Source organism: Pelodiscus sinensis, chromosome 5, assembly GCF_049634645.1.
Source record: "Pelodiscus sinensis isolate JC-2024 chromosome 5, ASM4963464v1, whole genome shotgun sequence".
NCBI lineage: Eukaryota > Metazoa > Chordata > Testudines > Trionychidae > Pelodiscus > Pelodiscus sinensis.
Window position 1 is genome coordinate 42,429,966 of NC_134715.1, and position 14,423 is coordinate 42,444,388.

The 14,423-nt window shown below is 45.4% G+C and overlaps 1 protein-coding gene across 4 annotated transcripts in view; it reads left to right on the forward strand.

Annotated features, from left to right (window-relative positions):
• INPP4B (inositol polyphosphate-4-phosphatase type II B) overlaps window positions 1–14,423 on the forward strand; it is a 478,846-nt gene that overhangs the window by 211,815 nt on the left and 252,608 nt on the right. For 3 of the 4 annotated variants that reach the window (XM_075929897.1, XM_075929896.1, XM_075929898.1), the window contains exons 6-7: window positions 6,059–6,177; window positions 8,198–8,314. In XM_075929897.1, coding sequence (XP_075786012.1) covers window positions 6,059–6,177; window positions 8,198–8,314 — 236 coding nt within the window. Of the gene's footprint in view, window positions 1–5,889; window positions 5,909–6,058; window positions 6,178–8,197; window positions 8,315–14,423 lie in introns of those variants that run through there. The other variant, XM_075929899.1, reaches the window with a different exon arrangement.

Sequence of the window (14,423 nt, forward strand, 5' to 3'; positions counted from 1 at the left end):
TAGTCCTTAGCAGATTTGTTGTTCAGGGCCTTCCTTGCAGACTCTTTTACTTTGTCCTTCAGACAGATGGGCTGCGTCTAGACTGGCATGATTTTGCATAAATACTTTTAACGGAAAAGTTTTTCCGTTAAAAGTATTTGTGCAAGAGAGCGTCTATACTGACATGTGCCTTTGCGCAAAAGCATCCGTGCCAGTGTAGACGCTCTCTTGCGCAAGGAAGCTCCGATGGTCATTTTAGCCATCGGGCTTTCTTGCGCAAGAAATTAATGCTGCTGTCTACACTGGCCCTCTCGTGCAAGAATACTTGCGCAAGAGGGCTTATCCCTGAGCGGGAGCATCAGAATATTTTGCACAAGAACCAGGGTATGTCTACACTACCACCCTAGTTCGAACTAGGGTGGTAATGTAGGCAACCGGAGTTGCAAATGAAGCCCGGGATTTGAATTTCCCGGGCTTCATTTGCATCTCGCCGGGCACCGCCATTTTTAAATGTCCGCTAGTGCGGACTCTGTGCCGCGCACCTACACGCGGCACGGACTAGGTAGTTTGGACTAGGCTTCCTATTCCGAACTACCGTTTCTTGTTTCACTTGCAACTCCGGTTGCCTACATTACCACCCTAGTTCAAACTAGGGTGGTAGTGTAGACATACCCCCACTGATTTTGTACAGTACAACGTCAGTGTTCTTGCGCAAATACTCGCGGCCAGTGTAGACAGGCGGCAAGATTTTGTGCAAAAGCAACTGCTTTTGCGCAAAATCATTCCAGTCTAGACGAAGCCATGATGTTTGTCTGACCCCCTAGAAAGCAATAACCATTCCCCATATCATAACACAGTGAGATAAGGCAGTGCCAGTAGTTCCAGACATGTCAGTAAATTGGGCTATGTCTAGACTGCAAGCCTCTTTCGAAAAAGAGCGTCTACACTACAATACATGGATCGGAAAATCGATCCGCTTTTTCGAAAAAGAGCGTCCTGACTGCTGGATGCTCTTTCGAAAGTAAAAGCCACCTGGAACCGCTTCTGCCAGGGCATGGGGGCAGCATTTCCTTCCGGGTGCTGCTGCCTGCCCTTTGCAGAGACGTGTGGTTAAAGGGACGCCCCTGAACACCCGTTGCTCTGCTCCTGCAGCTGCCTTTGCTGTCCCTTTAGGAGGTAAGCAAGGCATTGCAGTGCTGGTTTGGAGTGCTCAGCTTCCTGGGACACCCCAGCAGGTTTTTTGTGTGGAGGTTTTTCTGTTTTAGACCCGTTGTTTCGGCATGGAGCCAGAGCTGCCCCTGGGCAGGCGATGACCCCACGCCATCATACTGCAAGTGTTGCTGCATCTGCATGACACAGTCATGAGGCTACTTCCCCATCTGGACCCAGACCAGAGGTACGAAGGGATCGTCCGACATGCAGCCCCACTGCCCTTGCCTCCAAACTTCTTTGTGGACAGGCGTTTTTGGAGGCTTGACACCAGCTCTGACTGGTGGGACCGGCTCGTTATGGAGCTCTGGGATGACCAAGAGTGGCTACACAACTTCTGGATGCGAAAGACCACTTTCCAGCAGCTGTGTACCTGGCTCGCCCCGGCTCTGCAACGGCAAGACACCCATCTGCGGCCCGCTATCCCCCTGGAAAAGAGGGTCGCTATTGCCCTCTGGAAGCTGGCCACCCCCAACAGCTACCGCTCCGTGGGACACCAGTTTGGAGTGGGCAGGTCTACTGTTGGATACATCCTGATGGAGGTAAGTCATTGTCTGGGGACAGTCACAGTTTGCGGTGGGGGGGAAGGGAGACTGTCAGGAAGGGCAAAGTGGAGTGTGAGTGGGAGGGAGCTCCTCCACTCACCCTGAATTGTTGTGGGGGGGGAGGGTTCTGAGGAGGGGATTCCCAGGGTGTTTGAGAGGGAAGGTGGGTGGTGGGTTCTCCTCCTAAGAGATAAGGCACCCCTTCTAAAATTTTGTTGTCTGTCTCTTTCTGCAGGTGGTGAGGGCCATCAATTCTGAGCTGCTGAACAGGCTCGTCTGTCTAGCAGATCTGGACAGCGTCATGGCCGGCTTTGCTGCCCTTGGCTTCCCGAATTGTGGAGGAGCGCTCGATGGGACACACATTCCAATCCATGCACCGCCCCATCGAGCAGCCCAATTCATTAACAGAAAGGGCTACTTTTCTATGGTCCTCCAGGCCCTGGTCGACCATCGTGGCCAGTTTTCTGACATTTGTGTTGGGTGGTCAGGGCGGGCACATGATGCCCGCATCTTCAGGAACTCGTACCTCTACTGGAGGCTTCAGGCAGGAACATTTTTCCCGCATCACGACTTTGCGGTTGGGGATGTGCACATGCCAGTGTGCATAGTGGCTGATGCCGTCTACCCCCGATGCCATGGCTGATGAAGCCCTACACGGCCACCTGGATGCGAGCAAGGAGCAGTTTAATGCTCACCTTAACCGGGCTCGCAACCAGGTGGAATGTGCATTCGGATGTTTAAAAGGGAGAGTCCGGTGCTTGCTCACACGGCTAGACATGGGGGAGAGCAACATCCCTGAGGTGGTGGCCGTGTGTTGCGTTCTCCATAACCTGGTGGAGAGGAAAGGGGAGGCCTTCCTACCAGGGTGGGGTACAGGTGCTGATAGTCAGGAGAGGCACTTTGCCCAGCCCCGGACAGCTGCCATCCACCAGGCTCTCCAGTCTGCTGTTTGCATACGGGAGGCCCTACGGGAGCAATTCTCAAGTGGAGGCCACTGACTCTACTGAGGGCCCTGGCCCAATAAAAGCTTCCCTCTGCAACCCATCTCCTGACCCTGTTTGGAGAAATAATAAACACCAGGGTTTGTCTCTGGACAACAGAGGGTAGGTGCTCTTGGGACTGGGAGGCCTGGGGGAGAGGAGGGCCAGGGGGAGAGAGGGGCTGGGGGATTGGGGGGCTGGGGGAGAGGGAGGTCCATGGGGGGAAAGGGATGCTGCTGTGGAAGGGGGGTTTGGTGGGGCGGGGTCATGGTGTGCTGGAGGAGCAGGACCAGGCACAGGAGCAGGCAAGCCGCAGACCTCCCTGAGAGTGGCACACAGGGACGTGCGCTGCTGGACCAGCTCCTCCATCAGCCGGTCATGCCACCGAGCCTCTGCCTCTGCCCTCTCTCGCAGGACGGTGTTGAGCTCCTGCACGGCCTCCACATACTGCCTCATGATGTCCGCATACACACGCCTGTGTCTGTGGCTCCCATGTCCCCGAGATGGAGGTGGGGCTGGGGTGCTGCGGCCCTCTTGCACGGCTGGTCCGGCTGTGGAGGAAAAGAGGAAGACGCAATCAGTCATAAAAAACTGGACTATGTACCACTTAAACTACTAACAGGATGGTTTATTAGGGGATGAGCTTTCGTGGGCCAGACCCAGTTCCTCAGATCAGACTAACTCGGCTACATTTCTGTCACAATCAGTTATGTGTGCAACAGCTGTCCAAAAGGGCATGCCCACTCCTTGAGACAGGGGAATCAGACATTCTGAAGGTAACACCGTGTGTGACCTGGGCATCAGCCTGAGCATCACAGGTTTCCCTTGTGCATCACCCACTGTGCACCGACCTCCCCCCCCCCCCCGGGTGTTACACAACCTCACTGCACTCACCTGCTGTTTCATCTCTGGCATCAGATGACACCTGGGAGGCCTCTGGGGTCTGTGTGACTGGCTCCAGGGTGAGGGTCGCCGTCTCCTCACTGTCCTCCTCTGGCACCATGTCTCCGTCTCCAGACTGCTCTGGCACGTCCACCACAGTGTCCGCCAAGCCAGACTAGACGAGATGCCAGGATCTGGATCACCCAGGATCTGGTCCAGCTCAGAATAATAGGGGCAGGAGTGAGGGGCTGCCCCAGAACGGGAGCTATCCTCCCTGGCCTTGACATAACCTTGGCGCAGCTCCTTAACTTTGGAGCGCACCTGGTCCTGGGTGCGGAGGTAGTGTCCTCTCTGGGCCAGGGCCTCTGCCATGCAGCCAAAAATGTCCACATTTCGCCGCCTGCTTTTTAGGGCTTGTAAGGCCTCCTCCTCTCCCCAGAGCTCGAGAAGGGTCTTGAGCTCTGGCCCAGACCATGCTGGTGCCCGGCGTTTGGAGCCCCTGGTTGGGTCCCCAGAAGGCTCTCTAGAAGGGCCAGGAGGGTCTTGGGGCTGGGACATGCTGCACTTAACCAGCCGTGTGCTCTAGCTGCTTTGCTGCCGCAAGTGGCTGTGAGGGTGCCTGTCCCTTTAACAAATGGCTGCAGACAGGAACCAGAGACATGCAAGGCATGCCCCACATTGTCCACCAGGGCTTCTTCCTGGAAGCCATTATTTTCGAAAAAATGGCCTCCCCACGTCCACACTCACTTATTTTCGACGGTTATTCCTCATGGAATTAGGTTTACCGCCGTTGAAAGAAAAGCCACGTTCTTTTGATTTAATTTCGAAAGAACGCGGCTGTAGTCTAGACGAAAGTGAAGTTTTTTCAAAAAAAGGCTACTTTTTTCAAAAAAAACATTGAGTCTGGACACAGCCTTGGTGAGCTTTTTAAGTTGTGGCTTCAGAAATTGCTTCTGAGTTGCCCTTTGGCACTGTTGCTATTATATCAGGCATGTTGTGAGGACTTCGCCAAGTACAGAGGTTGTTTGTATTCCTGGTTTCAGGACTAAGCTATGGAAGGACCAGTGTGAGAGTGTCTAACAGTAGACTTCACTGGGTATCCAGATTTAAACAGAAACCTCAAAATGCCCTCTGGGGCTTGTGCTTTATTGTTTCCAGGTTTTGATTTAATAATACTACAAAAACAATGAAAGTTTCTGGCTGCTTTCCTTTTATGTGGTCTGTAAGGCATTCCAAACACAATAAACTCCAAACACAGAGCAGAAAAATACAAACCAAATTAGGCATGTTTTGTTTCTCCAGAACTCCCATTCTGCCTTCTCATCAGAGCCAGGTAGCTTGCTTGGAGAGTAACACAGCTCTTCTTTAAGGTGCTGAATCTGAAGGTCAGCTGCATTTAGATGAGTTCCAAGCTGGCAGTAAAGCCCTGAAATCACCTTTAACAAGAATTAACCTCTGCCTGGATTGGTGGGATTGCTAGGGTACTACTGGTGAATTGAAAAAATTAGTAAATCCCATCACACCTCACTTTCTAGGGGCCTTTTTTTAACTGAAGAGAGCTGCATAGTAGGTTCCATCCAGCTCTGGAGTCAATTCACATTGGTACCAATTGGCTATGTTTGTTGCTGCACAGCAATTCAGCTGTGCTTCTGCTACTACTCATGGCTGAAGGAAGGGAGAGGAACTGCTTTTGCAGCCCTTTCTGCTTTTTTTTTTTTTTTTTTTTGTAAACATGAGAGACTGGGTCTGGAAAGTATACTCTCTCACTTGCAGGGCTGTGTGAGGTACTAATTGCATAGTTTTCAGTCTAGATTGAAAATCATTATTAATTAAAAACTGAATTCCTTCATATTTATCCAGGAAAATGAGTTTTAATAATGATGTGTTATAGCAAGAGTGCAATTATTTTTCCCATTTATATCTGTCAGTCACTGACATAACAGTTGATTTTTGTCAGCTTTACCCTATGATTAGAACTAATCAAGAAATTGATAATGTGGTGTTAGAACATCTAAACCAGTGTAATCAGCAACAAATGTTAATTGGTTTAGAATTTTCTGGAAGCACTCAAATACCATGAAGCTTGCCAGACAAAAGATGACCAAGTAAGGTTCCCTCGAGAAAGAGAAAGTTCATAGCAAATTAGCTGAAAGCAGATGTTTTAATTTTGAAGTTTCCCACTGTCACAGCTGTGCATGTGTTCATATAAAAGAGTTGATGAGTATCTGGCAGGGGAGTCCTGCAGGAGCTGCAAATGTGGTTAGTGGAAACGACATCTCAATTCAGCTCTGCAGCATGTGACTTCCTATTTCTGTAAGGTACTTCCAAGAGACTTCCTTTGCTAAATCAGCTCAGTCTTTCTGCTGTTTAATCCAGAGCTGTAGTTTAGTCTGCTTTGTCCCATGTCAGAGTTTTTTCTCAGATTTGTTTTTAGAGTTTTGTTTTCTCTTGTACCATTTCCAGCATGCAAGGATCTAGTGGCTAGTGCCCGTGATCGGAAGCTGAATACATTTGTACAGATCTCAGTAGTACATCCAACAGAACAGACTTTGACGAGATATTCAAGCACTGAAATTGTGGAGGTGAGCTTCCTTTTATTACATTACCATTCATTACTACATTTCAGTTTATTTCCTTAGAAAGTAAATGAACAGCTGAACCAAGTTAGTGCATGGTCTTTAATAGGCAAGCTTTATTGTAGCTATTAGCAAAGCATACCTGAGAATGGTCTGCAGTTCTTGGCATGTAACCAGGATAAACAGTCTGAAATGATCTTGCCTGTTCATGAAAGGTCTGTTTTTTTCCAACAGGAGACCTAAAGAATAGTCTGGCTTTTCAGACATAGCTTTAGAATGATCTGGAAAATATTTGCTCTCATTAAGAAATAAAGCTATGTAAAATTAAGATAGCATATGAGTGGCAATGAGTTCTTGTCAAATATTTTAATCACTGAAGAATATAGTATGCATTATGTAGTGTGTTGTCTTTTCATTTTTGTTTTATTCTCCCCTCAGTGAAAACTTGATGTTTTTGCAGATTGAAAAGTTTTTATTTATTTTTTTTATTGGAAAATGAGGGGTATGTATAGATTTAATAATCGGCTTTATGTTTTGAAGCAAAAGTTGCATGATGTTGCTTTGCTAGTGTTTGAATTCTCTCCCAAAATATCAATCTCATAAACAGTAAAGTTTGTTTTCTACAATAACTGCATAAGTTAAACAATGTAACGTAAACATAACTGTGTGTACAAAGTATTGGAGAGGATCATTAAAAGCAGGAAAGAGTCTCCCTTTCAAACAAATTAAAAATTACTTTAACAGATAGTGAGCTGTGTGACAAATCTAAGCCATAGGACTGTTTCATAAGCACTGTGTGTGATCTTCTGATTCCAGCTGACTGCTAATTCAGTTGTCATGATTTGAATTGTCAGCCATCCTGAAACTGCATTACTCAAATAGCCTGTAAGAGATCAGGATGGTTCAGTGCAGACCTCCTAGCTTGTTGTATGGCTGTAGGTGGAATAGATGATTCAGACATAAGTAGATTCATTTTCTATTATGGGGACGACCCGGATTCTGAACTGAGCTCTGAATTTGTCATGTTCACGCTCTGGGTGTCTGTGGTTAGGATACTTCCTTTTTAGTACTTGCTAGATTTCATTAACAATGGAACGTACACCAGGCAAATGTTATGTGAGTTATGCTAAAAGCTTGCTTTGAATTATTAGGAAATTTAATGTGTTTTGAGAAAATATCTTTACAAGTTTGTATGTAATTTCCTATATATGTTTATGCCAAAGAAATGACAACAATGGCTTCATATACTATGTTTAGAAGTTTTCATATCTTAGCACTGACTATAGTTGTTAGTGTAGCATGATTTTTAAATTGCTAAAGGTAATTAGAAAACTAACAGTCTGCTGGATTCCATCAGACCCTACTGTTGTATTCTTTAAAAAAAGAAAATGTAATATCCAAAGTCTGTAGTCAAAATAATGTTTAGGAGATTATGCTATACATTTTGAACCAGATACTTAGCAAGAGAATGTCTACCTCTGTTGGTATAGAGTTATTATACAAGTCAGTCTGAGGTAGGTTTGGAATTAAACCTGCAAAATGCAATGATTACATGTTTAACTTGAGAAGATAATCATTGGTTAAGAAATTGAGTGAATTGTCAGCATGATACTTAAGCTCATCCTTTTTTTAGAAACTGTGTTGGTATTACTGAGAGCTTTTCTTTTGGATGATTTAATCAACCAACATCTTTAGTTGTTTGCACAAATTATATCTATGTACACAATAACAGCCCTAAGGAAACACGGTTATAAAACATCTTATTTTAAAAAGAATTGTTTATCACTGAACCCTATTAAGAGTACTGATCTATGGTGACAGGGCCACATGAGGGCATTTGTCGTCATTTGCTAGTTTTATGAGCTTTAAGTTGCTGACTTTGGTAGCATTGGGCAGTTCATGTTTCTCTTTACTGTAGCAGATATATTTCCTTAAAGCTCCATAGTTTCTGCACACTTGTCCATAATTCTGTATTGTACAGTACACAGCTGCCACCTTACTGAATCTGAGCTGTTGTGCTATACAGGGAACAAGAGACCCACTGTTTTTGACTGGTGTGACATTCCCACCGGAATATCCTATCTATGAGGAGACTAAAATAAAACTAACAGTCTACGATGTCAAAGATAAATCTCAGGACACAGTAAGTATCTAGCTCCTTTTCTTGCTTAAAACTATTCAGACATTTTCTCATAATGTTTGCTTCCTCCTTCTCTCACCCACCCCTCTCTTTTATATCAACATTGGAAACTGGAGAATATATATCATGATTACTCAGAGTTTTTCTAGGATTCTAAAAATATAGTTGTTTTTCATAATGTTTAGAAAAGTGTGGAGACATTGACAGGAATGTTCCTCTCCTCCCCCTTCAGATTTACCATGTACTGTTACTTAACTTGTTCTGTGAAACTATGCAGGTAATTTTGGGGAAGAAAAGGTTACTATTGTGTCTTTTTTTTTTTTTTTTTTTTTTTTTTTTTTGTAATTGCTAGCAGAGAATATATACAATAGACTGAGATAAAACTGTAAACATTTCCAGAAATGTTACTGATGATATTATAATAGTCATGTAAAAACAAAGTAACATTAAACCCTGGTTGTGGATTAAAAAGGTAATGGATAACCACATTTTGATTTAATCATTTGCATATTAACAACTTTCTCTCCTCCAGTACTATCATTTTTCTCATAGTGGAGGGTATAAGACATCTTGTATGACATAAGATTTAATTTAGATTTTCCTATAGGACCAGACTAATAACCCCATATGCTGTGAACAGTTAGTTGCATGAACAGACTATTGCAATCAGTGGAACAGCTTATGTGAGTAATTAATCACTAATACGAGTAAGGGTTTTATAAGCCCATGTATAGTAACAGTGCCCAAGCTCATTATCTCAAGTAGAAAATAAAAGCACAACTTAACTAGACCCTGATGGTGCTACTGGCGTTACTCACGTGAATAAGTGTTTCTTTAAAAGAGAAGGAAGTGATGTATGTTGTTTGTACATATGTAAATTCAGGTAGGCCGGTGGAGATCAACAATATATCTGGGAAGACTATTTGGCCCATAGAGATCAGTTGGGTTTGAATGCGTGTGCATTTTAAGAATGGTGTCTGGATTTTTTTTTGTGTCGGTATAGATTGCATGGATTGTAGTTCAGGGATAATGGTGTTTAAAAAAAGAACTAGATAAGTGGGTGGAAGATCAGTCCGTCATTGGTTATTAGCCGGGATGGGCAGGAATGGTGTCCCGTGCCTCTGTTTGTCAGAAGCTGGGAATGGGCAATGGTCACTTAATGATGACCTGTTCTGTATGTTCCCTCTGTGTTACCTGGCATTGCTCACTGTCAGAAGACCGGGTACTTGGCTAGATGGATCTTAGGTCTGATCCAGAATGGCTGTTATGTTCTAGTTATTTCTAATCTATCAAGGATGTTAAACCAATATCATGACTTACATTAATACTTCAATTTTATAACACAAATGAAAGGGGATTTTTTTTATAGATGGAGCACAGAAATCTGTGCTTGCTAAATCAGTTGTGAATGTTTAAAAAATAGCCTGAGCCCTAGCTCCTCTTTCATTACAGGTGAAGCGCTGCATAAAGGGGACTAAGTGGTGTGCCTTCTATTTCACAATCAGTACCAGCACCGCTCTCTGAAGCAGTGGGTGAGGAGTAGACAGAGAAGGATGAGGACTGGGTGGTAGAGCCTTGACTCTGCCTTCTCCTCATCAGCGCACTAGACAAAGTAACTGAGTCCACGTGGTGGGTAATAGTAATCTGCTGCTGGTGTGAGCAAGGGAAGAGTTCTGAGGGCGCAGTGCTTTCGCTGCCCTGCCCATTGCACAACACAGCTATATGCTGCCTCTATTACAAGGCTGTGTGCACAATCTAGCCTAGATAATGAACATCACTTAACGCATCTGTTTTTTTTAAACAATTTAATTTAAATAGTCCATAGAATTTAATATTTATCTCTCTAGAATTATGTAGGGTAGTTCAGAGAAACTTTCTCAAATTCCTGATGTTTTTAGGGTAATTTTATAGCCCATATTACCTTCCTGCAGAATCACATTTCATTCCTGCTAAATTTTATAGTCACTTTCCATAAGGAATATATACCATACTATTTTAAAAGATATGTTATGAATACATGTAGCATTTGTAAGCTATTATTGGAACTGGCACTCAGCATTACAACATTAAGCAAGTCGTGAGCAGTGTTCCCTCTAAGATTTTTCTACTCATGAGTGGAATGAATTTTGTCTTGTGCAGCAAATTGAGTTTGTTTGGATGTCTGCAGCTGTGGCACCCAAGTTATTAATATCTTATAAGTCTCCCCCTTTTCCTTCTGCTGCCGTGTTTCCCATCTTCCCCTCACCCCATCTGCTCCCCTGGTGCCTGCTGCTGCTCCCCCACCCCTCACGCTCCTCTGCGGTCCTGGCCCCTGCATTTTTCACTTTGCTCAGCCCTTTAGGAACCTGCCCCCTCTCCATCCTTCTTGATGTATGCACCAGCCCTTCTCTTCCCCCTGTGCCCACTCCTCCTCTAGCTCCATTGATCATCTATAGCTACCCCTCCCCTAACACCTCCCTCTACTCACCTGCCCGGCCTCTCTCTCTCCTGGTGCCCATCCCTCCCCTCCTCATGTCTGCCCTTCTGCTTCAACCTCACAGTCCCCCTGGCACCTGCACCCTTGTGGTGCCAACCCTTTCTCTCAGTGCCCCTTCCCTCCCAACACCTGCCCCCTTGCTCTCTTCCTCCCCGGTGCCTACCCCCTCACCACCCTCTGCACCCTCACACATGACTTGCTCCATCCCCTGCCTTCCACATGCCCACCCCGCCTTTCAACCTCTCTTCTCCTGGCATCCACTCCTTCCGTCTCCTCTTCCTTCTTCTTGCCCCCATTGCCCCTCCCCTCTTCTCTCCCAGCATCACTGTCCTCTCCTCTCTCCCACCCGCACTGACACTTTCCTTTCCATTTCCCCTGCTCTCTTCCTCATTATCTCCATTTGGCCCCCTGACATTTCTTTTATCCACCCTGCTCCTTGATGCCTTCCCCTTTCTTTTGCTGCCTTGGCCCTCTCCTGTCTCCTCACCACAAGCTCCTTCCTCTCCTCACCCCATCTTCTACTTTGACGTGGAAAGCAGTTTGAGGGGGCTGGACATGGGTCCGTGGTGCCATTTTTAGTACTGCTGTCTTTGCTCCAAAAGCCCCCGCAGCCCCGACCCCAGATGCTCTTGGGGTGGGACTGCATGCCAGCATTGGAGCAGAGACCACCCACGGTGCTATTTTTAGTACCACAGTCCCGGTCCCTTTGGAACTGCCATACTAAAAATAGAACTGTTGGCAGCCCCAGCTCTAGCTGGAGTAAAGCTGCATGCTGGGGCAGCCTCATCAGAGTAGCCTCACCTCATCCACCCTTGCTGCAGGTGGAACAAAAAGGCAGCCTTCTGCCACCAGAAACCCACCAGGCCACTGGTTGCTGCTGCTACAACTCATCTTCTATTCCAGCAGGAAGGTGAGTGGTGAGTGTTGTGCAGCTCTTAAAAAGACCTGTTGTGAGAGACATTACAATTGAATCCTTATTTTGTGGATAACCAGTGTGTCTTCGATTCCCATCATTGGGATTTTTAGATAAAAGAAAACAGTGATTTGTCCTTCTTCTGCATGTGACACTAAGCAGAGGTGATCATTTTTGTACTCATCAGTGACCACAGTTGACTTTGAGACCAGATAGTTGGGAGAGAAAAAAATGAAGCTGTTATCCTGCACCCTCTTAGTTATTCCTTCATTGTTTCTCCTCTACCTCCAGTTGAGGCCAAAATAATTGAAATGAGATATATTTGGCATGTATTGAAGTTTGTTGAGTGTTGGAATTTAACTGTCAGAGCTGAATGGATGGCAGCATTTTCACTTTTGTCCTACTGTCCTCACTGGGTTCCTAGTATAATTAAACTCCTGGTCAAACTTTATTCATATAGGAAGTCACATTGAAGTCAGAGGTTGCTCCCGTAGCGAGGATATCAGAATTTTTTTGCCCTGGGAAGTGCTGTTATAGTTGTCCTTTTGAACAGTTGATTCAAAATGATCTGAGATTATTCTTGCAAAGGCTGTATTCCTGAATCAGAAAGCAGTTACCTTCTCTCTGGCCTGTCATTTGACTTGAGTTTACACAAGTGTGGCATAATTATATTTAAGTACTGTGCAGCTAGAATCACTTGTGTTGTACTTGACATGCTAGATGTTTTTAGCCATATTTTTTCACGTGTGTGTGTGTGTGTGTGTGTGTGTGCGCGCGCACGCGCACGCGTGGGCATCTGTCGATTATGTTGGCCACAAGTGCATCTTGGCGCTGTGACATTTTCTGTAATCATAACTTTTTAACATAATGAAACAGAGCCTTTGGTTACAATGCCTCGTCTGCCTTGGTTAGGAAAAAATGCTTTGCTAATGAAGGTTTTTATATGAATGGAAAATTTTAATTAAAACAAAGCTATTTCTACTTTACTTTGAAAATGTAGCTAGAATAAAAGTTAATACAATGTGTTCAGGTTAGCACTGAATTAATTTTTTAATTTAGCAAGCGAAGCCATGCGTACGAGGCACTGGCTGCTGCCACATTGTGAAAAATGTACAGGGACATCTGTTTCCACATCACAACGATTTTCTCTCCATATTGCCATAAGCCAACTTATTTATGTTTCACTGACTTAAGTCAGACTGTCTTTAAGATTTGATAGTTGAGCTTTGTCTTAATGTTTGGGTTGCAGCCGTTTAGATCATTGCACTAGAAAAGCATAGTATGCAGTGTGTAAAATACCGGGTTGTCCCTTTTCATGTAGGCATACAATTGTTAACTTTATCAAAGGTTTTAAATTGGATTTCAGGATAGAATACCCATGTTTTTCATAAGTTGGTGTAGCAAATGTTAATGCTGAAAGGGATTCATTCTCTTCAGAAATATTGTAGTACTAGTCAGATACTATTATATGCCTAGCAGAGTTGCAGAAATAGGTGTGAAACCGTTTTAATGTAAATTATAGCTGGGAAGAGAGCATGTCAAGTTAGACTGAGGACTCCTATTCATATGAAAATTAAAAATACTGCATCATTTCTGAAGTTACAGTCCCAAACACAACCAGCTTGCTGCAGTAGGAGTACACTCGTTTAGACTGGTGGCTGAGCTATGTGACTTTGTTTTTTCCCACAACTATTTCCAATTTGGAGACCATTTATACCTTCATGTCAGCAGCATTGCTATAGGTACCCACATGGCTCCACAATATGCCAACACTTTTACGGCTGATGAAGGTTTCCTCAGTTCTCATCCTCAGCATCACTCCTACTTATGTTGCAATGATTACATCTTCATCATGTGAACCCGTGGGACGGAGACCCTTGAATTTCACGGAGACTTCAACTATTTCCGTCCAGTTATCAACCTTACCCTGAACCAGTCCACACAAATGATCCACTTCATTGACACTACAGTATATATAAATGATAATCACAAACACCACCCAATATTGGAAACCTACTGATCGCTATTCTTACCTACATAGCTCTAGCTTCCATGCAGGACACATCATACAATTAGTTGTCTACACTCAGACCCTGAAATACAACCGGACTTGCTCCAATCCCACAACCGGATTTGCTCTAATCCCACAGAGAGAGACAAATAACTACAGGCAGTCCCCGGGTTACGTACAAGATAGGGACTGTAGGTTTGTTCTTAAGTTGAATCTGTATGCAAGTCGGAACTGGCGTCCGGATTCAGCCGCTGCTGAAACTGACCGCCAGTTCTGACTTACATACAGATTCAACTTAAGAACCCCAAGCGTCCCGAAGTCAGCTGCTGCTGAAACTGATCAGTGGCTGATTCCAGGAAGCCCGGGGCAGAGCAACTCTGCCTCAGGCTTCTTGTAGTCAGCGCTGGTCAGTTTCAGCAGTGGCTGAATCGGACACGCCTGGGGCAGAGCAGCTGGGGTGCTCCTGGGTTGCTCCAGTAGTACCGCTCCTTGGCTCTACTGGAGCAACCCAGCAGCACCCCCGCTGCTCTGCCCCAGGGTCCACAACAAAAGCCTGGTCTGCTGGGGGGGCACACTAGCTGCGCCCCCCTCCCCAGCAGACCAGGGACACCAGGAGCAAAGCCGCAGCCGCAGCGGGGTGCCGCCGCTGCTGCGGCTCTGCTCGCGGTGCCCCTGGTCTGCTGGAGACGGTCCCCAGCAGACCAAGGGCACC